At 39.5% G+C, this 21,431-nt stretch overlaps 1 protein-coding gene across 2 annotated transcripts in view; it reads left to right on the forward strand.

Annotated features, from left to right (window-relative positions):
• The window catches only part of LOC144630320 (uncharacterized), a 29,259-nt gene extending 15,268 nt beyond the window's left edge, over nt 1-13,991 (forward strand). Inside the window, exons 6-13 of one of the 2 annotated variants that reach the window (XM_078488667.1) lie at nt 374-478; nt 1,152-1,238; nt 3,808-3,886; nt 8,311-8,437; nt 10,322-10,435; nt 10,779-11,022; nt 11,380-11,416; nt 12,120-13,991. In XM_078488667.1, the coding sequence (XP_078344793.1) occupies nt 374-478; nt 1,152-1,238; nt 3,808-3,886; nt 8,311-8,437; nt 10,322-10,435; nt 10,779-11,022; nt 11,380-11,416; nt 12,120-13,816 (2,490 nt within the window). In that variant the 3' untranslated portion in view covers nt 13,817-13,991. The remainder of the gene's footprint in view (nt 1-373; nt 479-1,151; nt 1,239-3,807; nt 3,887-8,310; nt 8,438-10,321; nt 10,436-10,778; nt 11,023-11,379; nt 11,417-12,119) is intronic. The other variant, XM_078488668.1, reaches the window with a different exon arrangement.
• Nucleotides 13,992-21,431: the final 7,440 nt, after the last annotated feature.

Genomic DNA, 21,431 nt, shown 5'->3' on the forward strand with positions numbered 1-21,431 from the left:
GACTAGCAAGATACATTCAGGGGGATCAAGTTACAGAACTTTTTATTAGTTACTTCATGCTACAGAAATTGGAGAAAAGCATTAGCAAGGAATCATGAGCCTTTTGGCTTCTTGGATCCTCACAATATATAGAACAGACCTTATCAATAGAAAGCTTCAGGGTTCATTTCCTTTTTAATTTCAAGTAACAAATTTTTATTCAATTAGCATATGTAGGTAATGACAAATAAAAAAGTTGGATGAACAGTTATAAGTCACATGTCAGTTTCTGATCTACAATACAGAATTAAAAAAAGAACTCAACATGAACTGGTGAGCACTTTCCATGAAAAATAATAATTAGTGCTTATAAAATTATACTTCTTTTTAATAGGACAGAAACACTCCTCTTCACTTGGCTGTTGAAAGTCAGAGTCAACATTGTGTTGCAATGTTGTTAAATTCTGGCGCAGCTTCTACAATGGATGTGAAAAATGAGGTGCAGCAAAATTATTAATTTTAACACTATTAACTTAATTTCTATACATTAGGTAGATACCTTGGGATCAGACTTGCAGTGGTAGGGTGGATTTCTGATTTCTCCAACCATCGATTTTATAAACTTCTTAAATAATATAAACTCAAACCAAAAGTCATTTCTGCTTCCCTCAGTCAAAAACTGCAATTTTACTCCCCAATTTCTCGAACCAATTTTTGTTTTTTTTTGGAGGTTCAAAAAATTGGGTTTCCACTGTATATTATACTTCCAAGCCTGAGTAGGCCATTTTAATATATTCCTAGAAATTTGTGCTATAGACTTACTGTATTTACTCAAATAAGCCCTGCAGTCCTTAACATTATATTTTTGTGCCTCAAATGTCAAATGTCGGTTTGATAGGCAACACTTATTAACTGTTTGTCTCAAATGCTCACTCAAGGATGGCGCTTTTTGGGGGGCAGCGCTTATTCAAGTAAATATGGTATACATTCTTTATTTCAATGTGTTAATGTTAGTATACGCAATTACCAGCCAAACATTCTTTAATTTATGATTGATGTTTCAGTGTCTGGATGAGGCATTTTTTTATAATACAATATAACTGTATAATTTTTGTGTTGACTGGTCAAGTTATAACATTATTTTATGATGTATCATTTTTTTGGCATCACAGAATGGCCAAACTGCAGCTGAGCTAGCAAAAGATTATGGAGAGAAAGAAATCATCAAATTTCTGGAAAATCCTCAAAAAGCAAAGGAGGTCAGTGTGTTCAATAAACTTTGAAATAGACTGTCCACAGCCCTCTATTTTTTCGTGTTTTTTCGATCAATGAGCGCGCGGTGAGAACGGCGAGAGAACTGGACGCCAGCGCAAAACGGAATAAGCAAGGGGATGGGGGGCGAGGAGCAAAAAAACATTTTCCTTCGCTCGCTTCGCCACAGGGAGCAGAGGAGCCAAATTCGACCATTGTAAATATTAAAATGTTCGATCTATTTCGTAGCGCTTGTCATACGTTATCCGATCTTTTTGTTTACACGACAGTTAAGCCAGCGGGAAACTCGTTCAATAGTCTGTTGCGTAATCGCAGCGGGTTTCCGTCCGTTTGTTGCCCGAAGGGCAACGGACGAAGCTTTCCGAGCGAGGCACTAGGTGCCGAGAAGTAGTGTGTAACGATCTTGTGGCGCCCACGGTCATTGAGCCTGCGGCTACGCCAAGCGCAACAGGATTCCCGCTGGTTTAACCGTCGCGTAAACAAAATGATCAGATAACCAGCAACCGGAGGCAGCGTGGCCGAGTGGTTAGAGCGCCGGACTTGTAATCCAGAGGTCGCGGGTTCAAGTCCCGTTCTGACCACTAGCTGGATTTGTTCTCGGTAGTCCCGAGTTCAACTCCTCGGCCACGCTTGTAAATAGCCAACTGGTCTGCCTCCTGCCAGTTGGGATTTTTAACCATGTTACGTTCATTTAAAATATTTGTTTCACATTGGCCCTGAAAAGCCCCATTGGGAGAGTGGTCAATTAAGTATTATTATTATTATTATTATTATTAACCAGGGCGGGAGAAGCGCTGCGAATTCGAAATAGATCGAACATTTAATTGCCAACGAGACAGCCGAGCCAAGAGGCGAGGCTGTCGAGGCGGCAGAATCATAGAGCCGTGTGCGTATGAGTGTATATAGGCAGAGAAAATCTTAAGTTCTGCGTAAGGGACTTTTTTTTACCATATTTGGGTGTAAGTAAACCCCATATCTGGGTTGTATTGTTCTTCCCAACTGGTCCCCAGTCTCTAACTCCTTGCTAGAGAGCAAATGACCAAAATGGCGTCCACGCGGCTCGCTGTTAAAATTTTCAATGCGGTCATTCATCCCTTTACCGACAAATACACCTTTAGGAAATTAAAAATCGAAAGAGAATACCCTACAGAATATTCGACCGCCGAAAAAATGAACAGCAAGGTCTTCAATGCGATGAAATAATCTTTCGACTTTGGAGTCCTTTAATTTACGATCGCAGAGAGATATGAAAATCAAAAGCGGACTGTTGACTTCAAATAGAGTTTTCTTGATTTATGAGAATGCTGAAGTCGGGTAAATGCTTCCTTTTAGTGTTGATTGTGTTTATAGTAATTGTTTGACCGATGATTTATTCCAAATCAAATACCGTTTATATTTAATTTGGCACGCATTTTGGCTCCGCGTAGGAATAACATCAATACAAAGCGACGCTCACTAAAATTACTGCATGTCATACACACAAGAAAGTCAAAAGTTTTTTGCTTCTAACGGCAAATGTAATGTTAACTTGAATAAAAATTTTGTCTCCAAATAATCATTGACCGTTCAAGTTTTGTTTCTGTTCAAATTTTTCAAGTTTTGCGTAACTGAACATGACACTTCGCATGTGAGACTGAAATCTGACCCGTGCATTACTGTCTCTGATTACTGAAAATTATTTTTAAAAAAGCATCTTAGCAGTTTTGATTTTGGGATTTGATTTATAAGAAGTTCTTGAAATGCAACTATCCCTTTTGTGGACGGAAACATTTTAACCATCGCGTGTTGTATTTAAAAAACAGTGATTAAACCTCATTTATTGCCTACATTTTGTGTCATTTTAACGTTGAAAATAATTTAAAGATTTGTCAAGAGTTATCAATCTGTCAAACCCGTAGCCTGCGTAGCAGACAGCTGTGTACGTTTTTAGTGTGTTTAAAAGAGTGCGCGATCGCGAGAATACGCACGCTGGAAACTACGGCGCCTGCTACGCAGGCTATCAAGCATGTGTCATTTATGAACACCAGAGAAATAGCACTTTTTTCGCATATTACCTAAAATACAATTTACCATATTTTGGTCATTTCAAATATAGTTCTATCAAAAACCATTCAATATCTGTTCTTATGAACAAACATGAGTATTTCGCTCGTTGGCACTTACCGAGAGGTACAACTAGTATTTACAAAGGTCGAATTTGGTTCCTCTGCTCCCTGTGGCTTCTCTCGCTTCCCGCCCCCCTCCCCCCACGCGATCGCGCTTCGCGCTCGCTTCGTTTGCTTTTTTACGTTGAAAAATCGAGAGGCTGTGGACAGTCTAACTTTGAAACTTTCTTTTAGCTTAAGCGTAATGCTTCTGTCTCGTTTTTTACAAATATTCTCCTTTTGAGAATTTTGCTACAGATCAAGACATATTTCCAGTTCTGTATGTCTGATCAGTTGCTGCATTCTAATGACAGGCCCACATTCTTGAATTTGGCGTGGATTTAGAATTTACATACATGTACGGTGCAGTTTGTTTTTAAACAGTGATATAGCGATTGCTTATCTATTTCAGCTCTTCCAGGATAAGGCCAAGCAAACTAGCCCTATGCCTGTGCTTGGAGGAGGGGGTTCTGTAGAGGCAGATAAAAGTTGTAAGTAATCCCTTGGCCTGTGTTAGATGTTTGACAAAATATTAGAGTGTGGCATATCTAGCATTTCAAGATAGGTCTAAACATTGTAGGTTCAAATCTCACCAAGATCAAAGGTTCTTTATTTGCATCACATGTGGGACTCTCATTTCCTCACAAGGAACAAACGCCATGTAGGTATTTAGAGGGCTGACAGTATAAAGGGGCACTCTTATGACTTCAAAGTCACAAAGTCATAAGCCACATGACATTTACATCAATCAAAAGTAAAACCAATGGTCTAGATTTGTTAAGAACTACTATAAAAGTGCACTGAAGCTGTTTAAGGTGTCTGATTGTGAGATTCATAAGTGGGAGGTATTGATCATCCCAAATTGAAAGTTGGGCAGATATTTTTTTAAAATCCTGCCCTTGTGTCTCAGAAAAAGGCTTAAAACTAATCACAATTTGCTCTCCCTCCAACAATGCACTTCATAGTTTATCTTCATCTTGGTGTTCTTATAAGTGCATTTCTTGTATGAGTGAAGGTTTGGTTTAATATTTTTCAGAGCAGTTTAATTTTAAGGGTATTTCCTTTTGTTTCAGATTATGATGATAAATATATATAAGACAATGGAAAATGAAAAATAAACTGGTTTAAACAATGTTAAACTAACAATAAATTAAAACCACAACATATACATTTGATTATATATTATATTATTATACATTTATATTGATCTATCTTTTAGCTTTGTCAGTTAAATTCTGTGATGAGCCAATAAAAAGAACATTCAGTGTCAGTGTCAGGAAAAACAGCGAAAATCAAGCATACTGCTATGATAGGGCCAAAGGAGAAAGGAGGACTTAATATGCCTGACTTTGATATTGTTAACAATTCTCTCAAAGTCACCTGGATTAAGCGATTAAATAATAGTCTACACGACGCTAGTTGGAGTCATATTCCTCTAGCATACCTAAACAATGTGGGTGGCCGATTTCTTTTTGAATGCAACTATGAACTGAAGTCTCTGAAAGTAAACATACCTCTGAATTTTTACAAAGAAGCCTTAGAAGCATGGCAAAAACTAACTGTTTCTTCTCCCGAATCCAAAGAGCAAATACTAGAGGAAATTATATGGAATAACAGGTTCATTACAATTGAAGGATCCTCACTCTACTATAAGCAGTGGCATGAAGCTGGTGTTACTAAAATCGGTGACATCTTCAAAGGGGACTCTTTCTTAACTTTAACGATTTTGCATCTACGTTTCAGATAAAGACTAACTTTCTAAAGTATTATGGCCTTTGCCACGCAATCCCTAAATAACCGGTATGCAATGCATACTAAGGCGAGGACGTTCCAGTAAAGCAAGACAGTATGTTAAAAATTCCAGACAAAGAACTGAGAAGGGACCTTTCGGGCTTCGTTTTTTTGTTGTCCTATTTCAGACTGTGACATCACTCTTGAGAATCACTACTTTCAAATTCAGAAAAAATTCTCTTGGTATTCAGCATCATGTGATTTTGAAATGGGCTACTTACACTGACAAAGCCAAAAATGTCTATTGAGTGAAAATGCGAGTCCAAAAGATGTGTGATTTACAGCAAGGAGCCCAAATGTGTGACCACTTTTAATGAATTCACATTCTTTCGTGCAAGGCAAAAATTGTTAGTACATTAAAAGTGGTCACCCTTTTGGGCTCCTCACTGTAAGTTGAAAGTTGAGACACTGAGACATTTGCTATAAAAGGGGGGGGGGGAATGGGTTTGTCAGGTAAATAAAATTTTAAAATACAGTACTTTGTTTCCGGTGGTGTTTTTAGTTGTGCATTCCAAGGAAAGGTTAGTTTCTAACCAATGTTACTGTAATTAATAAAAGGCAAATTGTAAGCTGCTTTGATCACAAAATTGGCACGATTTAATTCATACAACTCTAATAAGATGTCTTTTATCACGACTTTTCACAATGGAAGGCAACATATTTTGTAACTTTACTAGACAGCTAGGAAACTTCCACAACTTTGGCAAGAATAAAATGTCTTGAAATAATGTATCTAGATTGCCTCTTGTTTAAATGTGGCTTAAAGTTGTCTGCACTGACTGTACAATCTGTAATGTAAATTTTGTGCAGTAAGTCCAAAAACTTAATATCACTTAAAACACGCAGTGCAAGCTTAAGGAAGTACAAGTTTCCAGGAAATAAAGTTGATATAGCATCTTGATTTACTCTTGTTAAATTTAAATGGGGCTGAAAGTTGTTTGCACTTTCTGTACAATTTGTGATGCAAGTAAGTCCAATAAGTCCAACATCTTGATACAGTACATGTGGAGTCTAGGAAGTAGAGTTGATACAGTGGTTTGCCAGTAATGAATTTGAATTGAGTCTTTCAGTAGCAAATCCAGAGATGTTTTACACAGTTTATTTTTTTAACTTAGGTGTTATTGCTACATGGTTTTCGCTGTGTTTTTTTTTTAAATATATCTGCCATTCATAGTGAGGATTGGGCTTCTATATATTGCATAGAGGCAGAATAGAGGCCAATAACCAGTTCCAGTCAAAGCAGTTCCAATGCAATAGCCACATTCACACATTCATGCTGCTTCTTGACAAAGTGCAGATTAAACATATTGAAGCAATTAGGACAAAACACAGCTGTCAGTGGATTCTTTGAAAACTGTATTTTGGATGTTTTCTGTTGTTTTTTAATTCTGTTCTGTAAACATAATAAAAGAAAGAATCAATTGTTAAAATTGATTGCAACATTGCAACAATTTATTGCAACATAAGTAGTTACTTAAAATTTTCTTTTTTCTGAAACACATCTTTCTACATGTACACTATGCTTCTTAAATCATTTACTAGTTATTATGGTCTACAAAAATGTATATACTCTTTTTTGGTTGCTATTAAACCACCCAGCTTTAAGGTCACTTTAGTGTGTCTTGAGAACACCAGTTTGGACTCTTGATTTATCAGTATTTATTTAGATTTGTATAAATGTGATCAATTGTAGTTCTTTTGTCAGTGGTAAAGCCTGAAATAAGTTTGTTTCTATCCATATTTTACAATCACTTGTTTATAATTATTTACTGCTGCTTTGCACACCATTATTAAGATCAATGTTGAAATCTGACCTAGTAGTATACGAAAACGTTCTGTTGACAGAAGGGATCGCGAATGAAGCTCTCTCAATGCTTAGTAATCTATAAATTCCAGCAAATTAAATATAACAACATCTAGCAGATATTTAGCCTTTTAAAATCGTTATTTCGATTCCATAAATACTTTGTCCATTATGTTATTCAATAAAGTACATGTACAAGCAAACTGATATAAATTTTTGATCGCTCACCTCAGCAGTTGTGGCAATATATTCTTCTGCACTTCTCCTCTTCAGTTAAAGCTCAGGTTACAATGTCGCCAGTAGTTCAGATCACAAATATATCAATCCTGATGTTTAATTAGCCGTGTTTATATTGCTTTCAATGCTTTATATCCAGTTCAACTTCAGTCTTGAAAGGCAAAGGTCTGCCGAAACAGCACTCGCCAGCTGACTCCAAGCTCGTAAACCACAATTTAGTTCGGTGTGTCGATAAGGTTTTTGTGTACTATGATATCTCAATATGTTTGTAAGTGAGCGCAATTTAAGCTACTAATCTTACTTCGAGTCAAGGCTTCTGGCTGCGAAAAAGTCTCGAATAACCAAGATGGCGGAGGAAAACAATCTCAAGCCATATTCTTAGTTACCAATCCCCCTCGGTTCGAATCATCACATCGCCCGTTGTAAACCCAACCAATTTATCGCTTCATAACATAAGGCTCGAGACTAACGTCCTCGCCTAAAAATGGATCAATCAATTAAAAGGAAGAAGCGAACTTACAACGAACTCTTTAAACAACATAATTAAGTTACCACTAAATAAAATTTCTTGCAAAGCTGCGAGCCAGATGTTCGTAAAATGAAATTTGAAAAAGCCACCTTGAAATTGAAAAACATAAATCCAAATCACAAAAAGTATTTGAGCCTCTTTTTGTTTGTCTGTTTGTTTGTCCTGTTTATTTTTCGTTTCTTAATTTCTTTCTATTTTTTTGTCATTCGCTTATTTCTAGCCTACCTTTTATCATGTAGCATTGTACAAGTAACGTAGCCTTATTGTGTATGAGTAGTGTATAGCATCAGTGTGTAATAGTAGCTTTAGTCTGTTAAAACATAAGTTTCGTAAATATTGTAAGCATTGTTAATGTTTGTACAGCGTCTTAAGTTTCCGAAATATCTTATATATATGTAAGGATTAGTACGTTTGTGTTGTAAATGAAAAAAAGCATTCAGTGTCCAATGGCAATCTGTATTGTAATAAATAATGAAGCCACCCATGCGGCATTTCATGATATAAATACCAAAAGCATTGCATAGCTAGTATTTATAAATATTTATCTGTTTCAGCTTTCCCAGTTCATGTCAATGCAAATCAAGTGATCGTTAGCCAACAATACTCAACAACTGTCAATGGTGGTATTGTTGCTGTAGGACCTGGAAGTCAAGTGGTCAAAGGACAAGATCCAACTGCTATGTAAGTGTCCAGAACTTAACTCATAGTTTCCATAAAGCCAGCAATACACTAGAGCATCCAGCTGAGTTAACCAGCTTGCGTGCACATTTGCTTTCAGTAAATTTCTCGTGTACGGAAAATTTTCGTAAGAATTTCACCTTGCGAGGCGACAAGGAATATGTCCATTGGTTTGATAATTTTTGCCTCAAGAGGAAAACTTCTCAACGTCTGCCGGTATCATGAGCTACTAGGTTAACCAGAAAAATTACCTGGCCAATAAAAACACAGTTTGTTGATGTGATTCAAAAAAATCGTTAACAGACAAACAAAAAGGTTTTCACTAGCAACGCAAGCACAAGCGCGATCACGCAAAAAGGACAAATTTTGATGTTTGTTCTTGTGCTTGCCGCCAAAATGCAATGCACTTGTTCTTTTGCTTGAGTCGAAGCCGTTTTCACGGAGAAATAAGAGCTGTTATCTTTGCGCTTGTGCTTGCGTTGCTAGTGAAAACCAGGCTTTACGGTCGAAGCCGAAATACCACTAATTAGACAGCTTTTTTCCTGCTGGAAACGGGCTTCATATAATGACCCCTCATGTATTAGTCCATATACATCTATGTATATGGATTAATACCTCCGTTCTCAGTGTTTATCTCTTACTTATTGTGGCGTTTGGTAATTAGAAGTGTTAACACAGTTTTAATATGACCATGCTGTGAAAATTTGCCGAAGTTTGATGCCCTCTAAGTGAGAATCCTTCCAATAACCCAAGCCAATTCTCATAATAAGAATATTAATAAGAATATCTCTATGAAAAAAATTGAAGTTATACCACATGCTAAATACTGCCGTTGAAAATTACTATTTCATTCAAATTTTTGTTATCGTAAAAAGCATTCCTCATCGTTTCATTTTTTTTCAGTTGGAAGAGTTGGGCTAAAGCCCTGAAATTATATTCTAGCGAAAGAAAAAGAGTTTTTATATGTTGTTAGGAAGTGACCAAATTTCTCTGCGCGGTTTTGTAAGCGAACACGAGGAGTGTTTATAATAGCTAATTTCGCGTTTAAAATTTAGGAAATTTGTGACTTCAACCACCGAAATCAATTTTCTTTATTTTCTTAAAATTCGAAGACCTCTAGGGGAAACAAACTACATCAGGTTTCTAATCTACCTTAAAGCTATTAATGAGCAAAAAATGAAGAAAATCGATTTTTCAATTTCTGCCACGAAATCAAATTTTTGCTCGGCCAATCGTAAAAGTCACTCTTAATTCCCATTTCTAGGACAAAAATTCACCAGTAAATCCTTACTAGCGATTAAAGGGCCCACCTTCAACCGATATGCTTTGCGACTGTTTGTTTTTGTTTTGAAAAGCTTGCTCTTGTCCCAAAACACTCCAAACTGGAAAACTATTCATAAAAATCGATGGTGAAACAGTCAAATCACTTCAACCAAAAAGCGTGTTATAATTAGCTACTTATATAAAAAACCAACGATGGAAGAAGACTGAAGCAACTCAACTCGCCCTCACATAAAATGGCGGGGTACAATTTTCAAAAATTAATGTGAAAATTGTTCCTTGGCGTGCAGTGCATCTAGGGTGAATTTGGGCCTTTAATAATGCTATCTTCCCTTTGCCTAGAAATTATGCCAAATCTGATTATCTTAAGAAAAACTGCATTTTTGACTGAAAACCAAATTCTTCCAAACGGAATTACGGTAAAATGTATGTTAAACAGTAAGGAGAATCTTGACTCTGGCATATTTTATTTTCAGTGCATGTCTTACTTTTTCAGTGCATGCCTTACAGCAGCTACTTCAGGTTGTAGATTTTCCCAAAGAGAAATGTAGAAAATGTATGATTAACGGTAAGGAGGATTTTGACTCAGACTTCTTTTCTTCTTAGAGCGCCTCTACTGCCTATAGTACCTGGTGATAGTCATTATGAGGTAAACGTGACCGGTGGCAATGCAAGTGTGGGTGACTATTCTGTGATCAATGTGAGCACAGGAACACCCAGGTGAGGAATAGTATTAGTGACTGTACGCAGTACAGTTGTATGTTTACTTTGATAATAAATTTGCAATTTAGCCTGCCAGCTGGATCTGGCCATTCATAATAAACAAAAGAAATGCAATGAACCAATCCAAATTAAAAGCAAAAACGTGCCATAACTAAGTCATGAGTGGTTTTGGTTTGCTTTTAATTGGTTAAAAAAGAAAAGAACATTTTTGCTCTCACTGATTGATCACCAAAAGCCCTTATCGGTGGGCAAATGGCTGGTTACATCAAAATAATGCTCTAATAAACGATATTGTACAGCTAACACTGAAATATTCCCTTGATGTTTTTATTTTTTTCAGTTCTTTACCAGTTCAATTCCCATTTCTTCTTCCATCTGAAGAAACTCCCACGGAGAAAGCAAATGCGTCTTTGCCCCGTCCGGTTCAAGAAGAATTTCCCCCGGAGAAAGCATACACGTCATTGTCCAGTCCAGTTCAAGATGAATTTCCCCTGGAGAAAGAATACACGTCATTGTCCAGTCTGGTTCAAGATGAATCTCCTTCGGAGAAAACTCCTGGAGTGCTTTGTACCCTTCTTTTCCCTGTGAGTATTCAAACTAAAATAAAACTGAAAGCCATTTAACCTTTCTTAAAATAACAGAGTAGCTAAAGAGGTTAGACTAGCCTGTGAACAGGCTCCCGAGTGGGGTTTCCGCGAGCGAAGCGAGTGAGGTGGTGAAAGAGCTACAGAAAATAATTGGCTCTGCTACAGATACTGGAGCTGTGGAAAACACAGCAACCAGAACTGTTGGATCATGGAAATATTAAATTTAGGCGAGCACTGTTTGTAAGCAGTAACTTAGTGACCTATCAACCAATTTAAAGAAAAGACAGAATAAATCAAAATAAAAAGAATACATGTTAGGCCATTTTAACTGATTTATACTAAAATTCATTGCAGTTATTTAAAATGGTCACCACACAGCCTCCACCATCCGGTGAGTCATTGTAAACATGACAGTTGGTAATAAAAGTGTGGGTATCTACTCTATGACCAGACACGAGTGTGTTAATTGTAATTAATGTATTTTTAATTACCCATTCGCCAGCTACGTGTAGATAAGTCATTAGTCGTAAGTAAAATTCCCTTAATTACATCGATTGCTTAATCGATATATGATCGATCACTATCGACAACAGTGACAATCGATAAAAATCAACTTTCCTTTTATATCGGATAGGTTCTCAATTTCCAATATCAACCAATCAATTGGCATGTATTGTTATCAATTGATAACTATTATCATTGATTATCTATTACCTCGATTGGTCAGGCCGGGTTAATTTACAACCCTCTTGACATCTTCAGAACACCCAAATGTTAAAATTGTGAATTTTAGCTGAACTCTGATATTTTTGAAGCCCGAATCGTAAGAACTGTGCTGCAGAAAGCCTCGATAGAGATGAGATCAAGTAGAAATGGAAGCGTCCTTTGAGCGTCGTTCTTGAGTGTACGTCACAACTCTTGCTCTCCCTGGATCCCCGTTATGCGGTCGTCAACTAAACTAAAACCGAAGATTTTCGACATCAAAAAATTGTTTGCGTAGAATAAACAAAATACGACAGTCTTTTTAACCAGAATGATGGGGCAAGGTTCATTTTAATCAATATGGTTTCCTTTTTCTTTTCATCCACTGGTAGTTGATGAGAGTTTCTTCCTGAGGGCCATCATGAAGTTTGAGGCTAAGCATGAGGAATGCCTTCGCGTGTGTCCATACATCAAAAATGGCGAGGTTGTGCTACATTTTTATGTTTACAGTGGCAAGTCCGGCATACCACCAACCTTAAAAACAGCTGCTCAAGAGTTCTTTAGAGAGATGGGAGTGAAACTAGAATGGTCCGATTTGTACAACGACGCATATAACATACTGAATGTAACACCCATTGAGTATCCTTCTGGGGAGCCCAACAGACTGGAAGCATCTCAGATTGATGAAATCGATGAAATTATCAACAAAAACCTTCACGTTTTCTCGAAGCATCGAAACATCACTGCTCTGCAGCCTTCTTTCAAGGTTACAAAATCAGTACAGACGGAAGAGGCATGTATTGCAGTCTATGTTCTTGGGAAAGGAAACATCCCAATTGGTGAGTCTGCCATTCCATCCACTATTGGCTCTTACCCTGTTGACGTTGTGAATGGATTTTGTGTTAGAACAAAGGAACCGAAGAAGCCCACGAAGGCGCAAAAGCAGAAGAAGGTTATTTCTTTGGGAGCAAGTATTGGAGTCAATGGGGAACAGTCATCTGGCACTTTGGGTGCTGTTGTGGAAGATGCAAACAGTGGTACCTTGTATGCACTGTCTTGTGATCACGTGATGAACCATACTGATACGTCAGAGATAATTCATCCTGGATTGGATGTCTACCTCAATTATTTACATTACCACTTGAATGAATACAAGAAATCGATAGACAAAATGTTAACTGAACCCGATTTCGAATTGCCTCAAATTTCTGCTGATATCCTTAAAGACCCTGAGAAGTTGCTAGAGAAGTTCAATGAACTAAAAACAATAAAAGAAAGGAAAATTGCTTCCACAACAAGTTCTGAAGATACATTGCCGAAGAGCATAAGGAAGCATGAAAAAGTGCTCGAGAAAAGTTTTTCCAAGCCACCAAGAATCGTAGCAAACTACAGTGCTGGTATTAGACGCAATGTGGTTTCGACAAAGTATGGAAAAGAACATTTCATCGATGCAGCTATTTCAGAGCTGAAGGAGGACGAACAAAGTAATTTAAAGCGTAGTAAGACAACAGAAATAATTGAATCAGAACATTACCCAAGCGGTGAGTGTATTCCAGCAACAACAGCAGCCACAATGAATGTTGAGGAGTTGTTAAAAAGTGGTAGTGCTACAGGCTTCACCGAATCAAGCCTTCTTGTTGGTGCATCCATATCTCCTCCAATGACTATCCAAGCTTTTCGGCAACAAGGTGACAGTCCATGGATAGATGTAGAATGTATCATTTGCGATAAAAGGGAAGCAGCTCAATCTCAGGGTCAGGAATTGTCTTCTCCATGTGAAGTGTGTAAGCCACAAAGATGGCTTAAGAGCTGCTTGGTAATCCAGAAACAAGGACCCGGATCGTTCTCTGATCAGGGCGATTCTGGAGCTGTGATCTTTGAAAAGCGAAGAAAAAAGGGAAGCGTCGACGATTATCAAACTTCCTGTCCGGGATTTGGGATCATCTTTGCAGTACATAAAAGTTCATACTTCGATTTTACCATAGCATCACCACTGGAAATGGCTCTTGAAGCACTGTCCCAGAAAGTGTCGGACTTGAGACCTGACAGTAAGCCTTGCGAATTAAGACTGACTTCAAGGTTTAATTAAGACTGACTAAAACATACTGTTACTCAAGCGAGAGAATTTAAAAGTTACAAACCTTTTCAGTTGTCTACGAACACTCCGTTTCATTCTTAAAACAGGCAAGTTAACGCAATTTGTTATTTTCTATGAATATCCAGTAAACAGCACAAGACTAAGACAGCTTGAGTTGATTAATTGATCCTATGTGTTTCGTTTGATACTACAAACTTCGTCAGGGATATGTTACAACTACGGATCTTTACAAATTAGGCTTCTATTTATATAAAAACCACTAAGCGAGATAGACACACAATACGCAACACACAATGTTTATACGTCGCACAATCGTCGAATTTAATTGGGACGAAAATAATTCAAGGACCATTAAGTAATTAAATTCGACGATTGTGCGACGTATAAATCGAATTAGATTTGTCTGGTAAATTTAATTCGTCCTAAACGTTGTATTCGTCTCTGTAGGACAGATAAAATATCGATAGCGCGTCATCAGTTTAGACGTCGCACAACAGACGCATCGAATTAAATGCAACATTATCATAATGGAAAGATTCGTTCATGTCGCATGCGCACAGGCGTCTTCTCGCGTTTTTCGCACGTTGTTGAACTATGGGCGCTTTCCATTCGACCAAAAATTCTGGTTTGAGTTTCGGGAAAATTCCAGTGGCAAATGGAACTGCATTTTCCAACTTTTCCGGTGACTGCACGGAAGGCAAAACAAAATTTGCATATGGTCAGGTAGTGCGTCTAATATTGAAATTTCTACGGTGCATTAAAATAATGCACTGTTGCCGGTTTCCTGCACATATAAGCTTAACTCGATATTTTGGAAAATAAAAAGCATTCCGAGAACTGAAATAAACGCCATGAAAGACATCGTGGCTACAAAAACAGGGACCTTTCAAAAGGCACACTACAAGCAACGAAAACGTCGCCAACTCAAAAAGTTAAATGAGCAAAACAATGGCGTAGCCTGCACGCGCGTTATAAATATTTGTACATTTCTTTGCTGCCGCCTGCAAAACAACAATGAAAAACAACCGAGTTCACCTAGATTTTTTATTTGTGTTATCCAGTTGTTTAAGCTTAGCTTCTACCCTACTGCGGTAGTGTGTGGGTATTGGACGAGAGTTCTGCACTACAGGCTGTACAGTTGGATCAATGCTGAGCTCGAGTTGATAGTCCTTCAGTTTCCCAATTTCACCGCTAAACACTGCAGGGAACTTGTCAAGAAGGTAATGGTAATCACCAGATATTGGTGAAAAGTCCATGGTAGCAGAGGCTGCAACATGCAACATTCCCAGACGAGTTGAAGTTTCACGACTAAGGAGACAGCCAGCATTTCGAGCTTTCAATACCAAGAACCTCGTAATATCCATCTGCCCTGAAGGAGCTGTCACTAATCCAAAGAATGACCCAGCGAGGGGAATTGGTGTAGGGTTATCTTCTCCATAGGGGCGAAGTCTCACATCTGTTGGCTTTAACGGCAATGTTTTAGTAGCACTGATTGTTTCATAAGTTGCATAGTCAATAGTATTTGCTGTTGCACCTGAATCGATACAGACTTGGACTGGGGCACCTTCGATGATGACACTAATGTCAGTTTTTACTTGTTTAGGACTAACTTGAAACACATCATAACTTTCATCATCAGAGGAATCATGCACATATTGTACCTTGAAATTGTCTGACCTCTTTCCTTGGAGACGACCTGGGGTCGGTGCTCGTTTCAGGCAAACGCGCCCAAAATGGTGTTGAATTCCACACTGAGAACACGTCTTGTTGAAAGCGGGACACTTCGGGGTTCGTGGCTTGTGGTCAGCCACATTTCCACAGTGTGTACATGGCCGCTTACGGTCGCCAAAAGTGAAATTCACTTGTTCTTCGTCCTCAGTTTGCATTGTCAACTGATGGGCCTTCTCCGAGGGAACCTGGGGCGAGGTGTTTTCCATGTTGGTCGCTTGAAAATTTGCCGATTCTGTTGAACGCGCTATTTCGATCAATGAATTTAATGTTGCAGATGACTTTTCATGAAGAAGGCGTCTGCGTAGTGCAGAAGAATAGCAATGCTCAATCAACTGATCTTTGATGGCCTCGTCGAGTGAATATTTGTCAAATTCACAGTTTTCGCCCAAACGGCGTAGACGTGTGATGAACTGATCGACAGGTTCAGTTGCTGCTTGATGTGCTTGGCGAAAAGAGTGCCGTTCGAAATGCAAATTCTTTTGAGGGATGAAATACGCATCCAGGCTTTTTATTGCTTCTGCATAGGAAGTACCAGTGTCCGTTAGTGTAGCAAAGATGTCTTAAACAGCTGGACCCGCGGTGTGAAGAAGCAAAGCTCGTTTACGATGGTCGGCTGTAAATCCTTTTGCATCGATGTAATATTGTAGTCGGGATTTCCACCCAGTCCAGCGTGGGCCGACGTTGGCCGCCTGTTCATAAGGATCGAAGGGTGGTACAGAGGTGATGTCTGCCATCCTCGTCGCCAAATATTGTATTCTCAACGAATAAACAACAACCTTTTGAGCAACACAACTGGCATGTTTAATTCCGGCATGATGTCGAGCACATGCTCTCCCACTCATGCGCACTAACCTTATAGGTACGCAAAGCGTAGATACAATAGCTGTGGAGAAAAGGCGACTGTGGAAAAAAGGATATAAATGCTTTACACAAAATGACATACACAATGTTTTGTGAAAGAAGACAATCATGGATCGTGTTTCGTAAAGGTCTGGTGTTTCCGGAGCCAAAAGAAAAGCCGAGATTCCCTCTAATTAAATTTTAAATTGAAAAGTGACAAGAGAAGGGGAACTTTTACAGAAGCAAAATATTCTTTATTTTGTTAAGCTGGGTAAGTTCTTACAACCACGCGCGCTAGACAAGAGAATAGATGATGATACAAGATACTCTGTCTCAGTTGTGCAATGTGTTTTTACTACTAAAGTGTGTTATGTTAGCCTAGCTATTAAAGGACCCACCCATATTCTATTAATGGATAAGATATTATGAATGGTGCTTTCAATTGTATATCTTATCCAAAAATTAGGTTACTTGCTTGAACCTACCTTGCTAACTAGTAACTGCCTTGTATTTCATGCCTGGAATAATTAACTGTGGTGAAATTTAACTGAATTTGTATTCTCTCTTGTCGTAGGAGTGGAGGGCACTTCAATCATGTTTTGGGCCTTTTGTATTTGTAGGATCAAGTACATTCCAGTAAATAAAACCTGCACTAGTGTTTCTCATGAATGGCATAAACGAAGAGGGCCGGGATAGCATTAACCCAGAGCCTGCACACTTAAATTACATCTAGTCACTTGCAAACTTTATGATGCCTGAGGAAAAGACCCTACTGCCTAAATTAACATGACATGACAACAACAATAACAACCATTTTATTTTGCCAAAATAAACAGAAATAATTATAGCATAACATAAATTAACTAAAATAGGCCAAAAACTACCTAGAATAGAAATACACTAATCAAGCTGAGTAGTTCCAAGGTTGAACATGACAGTCAGGCAGATTCCCCCCCCCCCCCAAAAAAAAAAAAAACAACAACAACAACAACAATAGTTTTGTTCCTCAAAAGAAGGAACAATGAGGCAAATTTTTACTGTTAAAAATATTCTCAAAGTAGAAATGTTACACACAGATGGTTCCTGAACAGCTGTTACACTCATCAGTTAAAGTAGGATTCATGAGGTTTGAAAGTAAGCAACAAACTATCCAGACTTGATTGATTGTACCCAATGAACTTATTGGTAGTACTTTCTTATGACCTCCTTTGCATTAAACTAGGTTTTTTTTAGAAAGGGAGGGACGTTCAGTTGAATTTCTACTTTCTTTACTCTTCTTCAATATCAAAGCCTTAATCTGCCACGATACTGTTACCAGCATTAAGCTTGGATACTTCTTTATTTCCTGAAAGCACTTCAAGAAATCCACTCCTTGTGAGAATTTGTTTATCAGATATTTAAACTCAGGGTTTGTACGGGTCCTGGAAAACCTAGAAAGTCCTGGAATTTTATTGTGTAAGACAACTGGTCCTGGAATGTTTTGAAAACCTGTTAAACTCAGGTAACAACTGAATTCTTAGACCTTACTTACTTACTTACTTACTTACTTACTTACTTAGGCCCATCGCTCCAGGTGGAGCATAGGCCATTGACAACAGCTCGCCAGCGAGCTCGATCTTGGGCTTTCCGCACAACATCTTGCCAAGCGAAACCCATTAACTTTAGCTCTGCTTCCGTGTCGCGACGCCAGCTGTTTTTGGGGCGACCTCTCCTTTTTCCCTGGGGGTTCCAAGTCAAGGACTGGCGCGTGATGTTGCTTGGTTCTTTCCGCAGGGTATGGCCAATCCAGCCCCATTTTCTCTTTAGAATCTGCCTGCCAATTGGTTCTTGATCTCCTCGCTGCCACAGCTCCTCGTTGCGAATTTTCTCAGGCCACCAAATGTTAAAGATACGTCTCAGGCAACTGTTTATGAATGTTTGGATCTTCTGTAGTGCCTTTTTTGTGCGTCTCCACGTCTCTGAACCATAGAGGAGAACCGATTTAACGTTAGAATTGAAAATGCGAAGCTTGGTTTCAGTCCTGATTTCCTTGGACTTCCAGATGTTTTTGAGCATGTTAAATGCTGCCCTTGCCTTGGCAATTCTTGCTCCTACATCTACATCCGTACCTCCACCCTTGTCAATAACACTGCCAAGGTATGTGAACGAGTCCACCTCCTCTAGCCGCTCTCCTTCTACTGTGATTGGATTCTCATTGATGGTGTTGATCCTCATGACCTTTGATTTACCCCTGTTGATCTTTAAACGAGCTCTTTCTGATGTTGCTGCCAATCCGGTGGTCTTACCCTGCATCTGGTCATGGTTATGTGAAAGGAGAGCCAGATCATCAGCGAAGTCTAAGTCCTCCAGCTGTGTCCAAGGGGTCCACTGAATCCCATTCTTCTTTCCCTCGGTGGTGGTTCTCATAATCCAGTCTATAACAAGAAGAAACATGAAAGGTGATAGTAAGCATCCTTGTCGGACACCAGTCCTGACGTTGAAGCAATCTGAGAGCTGGCCCCTATGGACCACTCTGTATGACATTCCCTCATAAGTTCGCTGAATGAGTGTTATGATCTTTTCTGGTATGCCATAGTGTTTCAGCAACTTCCACATTGTTTCTCTATCCACACTATCAAAGGCCTTCTCATAATCAATAAAGTTGACGTAAAGAGCCGAGTTCCACTCCAGGGATTGCTCCACTATTATGCGAAGAGTGGTAATATTGTCTGTGCATGACCTGTCCTGTCTAAAGCCAGCTTGCTGGTCTCGTAGTTGGTTATCAACTGCTGCTTTCATTCGTTCTAAAAGAATTCTGTTTAGGACTTTGCCTGGAACTGATAGAAGTGTGATTCCCCTGCAGTTACTACAGACCCTCAAGTCTCCTTTCTTTGGTAGTTTAATGAGAAGCCCTTCTTTCCAGTCCTTTGGAATCTCTTCCTCCTCCCAGATGTTTTCGAATAGCCTGTAGAGAATTTCAGTGGAAGTGCCTATGTCAACCTTGAGAGCTTCTGCAGGAACACTATCTGACCCAGCTGCCTTACCATTCTTCAGTGCCTGGATTGCCTTTCTTATCTCCAGCCGTGATGGTTTAGCACAATTAATAGACAGCTCTGACTCTGCTGGTGGTATATCCGGGGGATCTTCTGGGCCCGGTCTATTTAGGAGCTCGCTGAAATGCTCCACCCATCTCTTTAGCTGTTCGCCTGTTGATGTCAATGTTTTCCCCTACTTGTCTTTAATTGGCTTGTCCGTTACTTGGTATCTAGCAGCGAGCTTCTTAGTTGTGTCGTAGAGCTCTTTCATGTTCCCCCGTGCTGCTGCTTCCTCCGCCTGCCTGGCTAGGTTGTCGATGTGGTTCCTCTTATCTCTCTTTATACTTCTCCTCACCTCCTTGTGGGCCCCTGTGTACTGTTGCTGTGCTGCTGCCTTACTTGCTCTTGTTCTACACGTGTTCAAAATTGCCTTCTTCGTCTTGCGCTCTTGGATCTTATGAAGAGTTCCAGCTGTCCTTATGTTGGGTTGTTTTCCTGCCAACAGTTTCCTCACATGTCTCAGTCCACATCTTCTTTGTCTGCTGCTACTTCTCTTCAAGCAACGCGTTTTCATCATCATAAAGCTGCTGGAGCACCTGGTACCTGTTTGCGAGGTTGATCTTAAACTTATCTGCAGTCTCCTTATCTCTCAACAGGTCCACATTATACCTTGTTCTAGTGGTGGTAGAAGGTGGTTTACAGCGCTTTAGACGTAGCTTGAGAGTTGCCAAAACCATATGATGGTCTGATGCTGCATCTGCTCCTCTTTTGACTCTCACATCCTGTAAAGACCGCCTGAACCTCTGACATATACACACATGGTCGATCTGGTTTTCGGTCACGTGGTCGGGTGATCTCCACGTTGCTTTATGGATGCGCCTGTGTTCGAAAACACTGCCTCCAATGACTAGGTTGTTTTGTGGACAGAACTCTGCAAACTGTTCTCCGTTTTCGTTCATCCTTCCAAGCCCATGCCTGCCCATGACCCGCTCATACCCCGTGTTGTCAGCTCCTACCTTTGCATTGAGATCTCCCATGAGTATAGTGACATCCTTATCTCCTTGTTTGTTAACTACACTCTGCAGTTGGTCATAGAATTCTTCCTTCTTTTTTTCTTCAGCATCATTTGTAGGTGCATAGCACTGTATGATGTTAATACTGATGTCTTTCTTCTTGGTGGCAAATCTGGCCGTGATAATCCGTGAACTGACCGCTTCCCAGCTGATGAGTGCTCGTTGTGCTTCCTTGGCTAGCATGATTGCCACGCCCTCTGTGTGTGGTGCACCCTCGTCCTCATGTCCAGAATATAACTGTTTTATTCTGTCTGACCTGATAATAATTGCAACTGCCCTGATTGATTCCATCGCGTCTCACAGAGACCTAGCAGCGATACCTTGTAGCTCTCCATCTCCTTTGCCACCTGTGCTGCTTTCCCTGCTTCAAACATGGTTCGTATGTTCCAGGTGGCTATTTTGGTTATTCTCTTGGGAGTAAGAAGGGGAGTCGGCAACATAGCTTCCGAACGGCTTTCACTGCATCGCGTCATACTCCCTTGATTGAAGGGTCCCTCCTCTCCCAAGTCTTGCTGCCTTGAAGTTGTTGTCAATGTTTCCGTAACAAGTACTTTTTACAGATAGGGTTGTTAGCCCTATGCCAACCCCTTTAGCCTCGAGGAGAGGTGATCCTGTTCGTCAGGCCTCTACCCATTGACCTGTCCAGCATGGGAAGCCCTACCAGGAGCCTAAGCTCCCGCTGGCATAGCTCTCCGGGTCACAGAGGCACGCAAGCCCCCCTCCTCGGCAAGGTAGGATACATGGGGGAGAATTCTTAGAACTTGCATCATAAGAAATGTATGGAAGTCAGTAAGGAGTAATAATATTTAGATCTTAGGAGTGAAAGGGTTAGTCCTGGACAGATCAATCTGAGTCCTGGAAAATTCCTAGAAAATTGTTTGTGAAAAAATTTATGAACCCTGTAAATCTGTGTTCAGGTGTGAAATTATAATTGCTCCCTTTAAATCA

The sequence above is a fragment of the Oculina patagonica genome, chromosome 11 (assembly GCF_052425735.1).
Source record: "Oculina patagonica isolate OP01 chromosome 11, crgOcupat, whole genome shotgun sequence".
Classification (NCBI taxonomy): Eukaryota; Metazoa; Cnidaria; class Anthozoa; order Scleractinia; family Oculinidae; genus Oculina; species Oculina patagonica.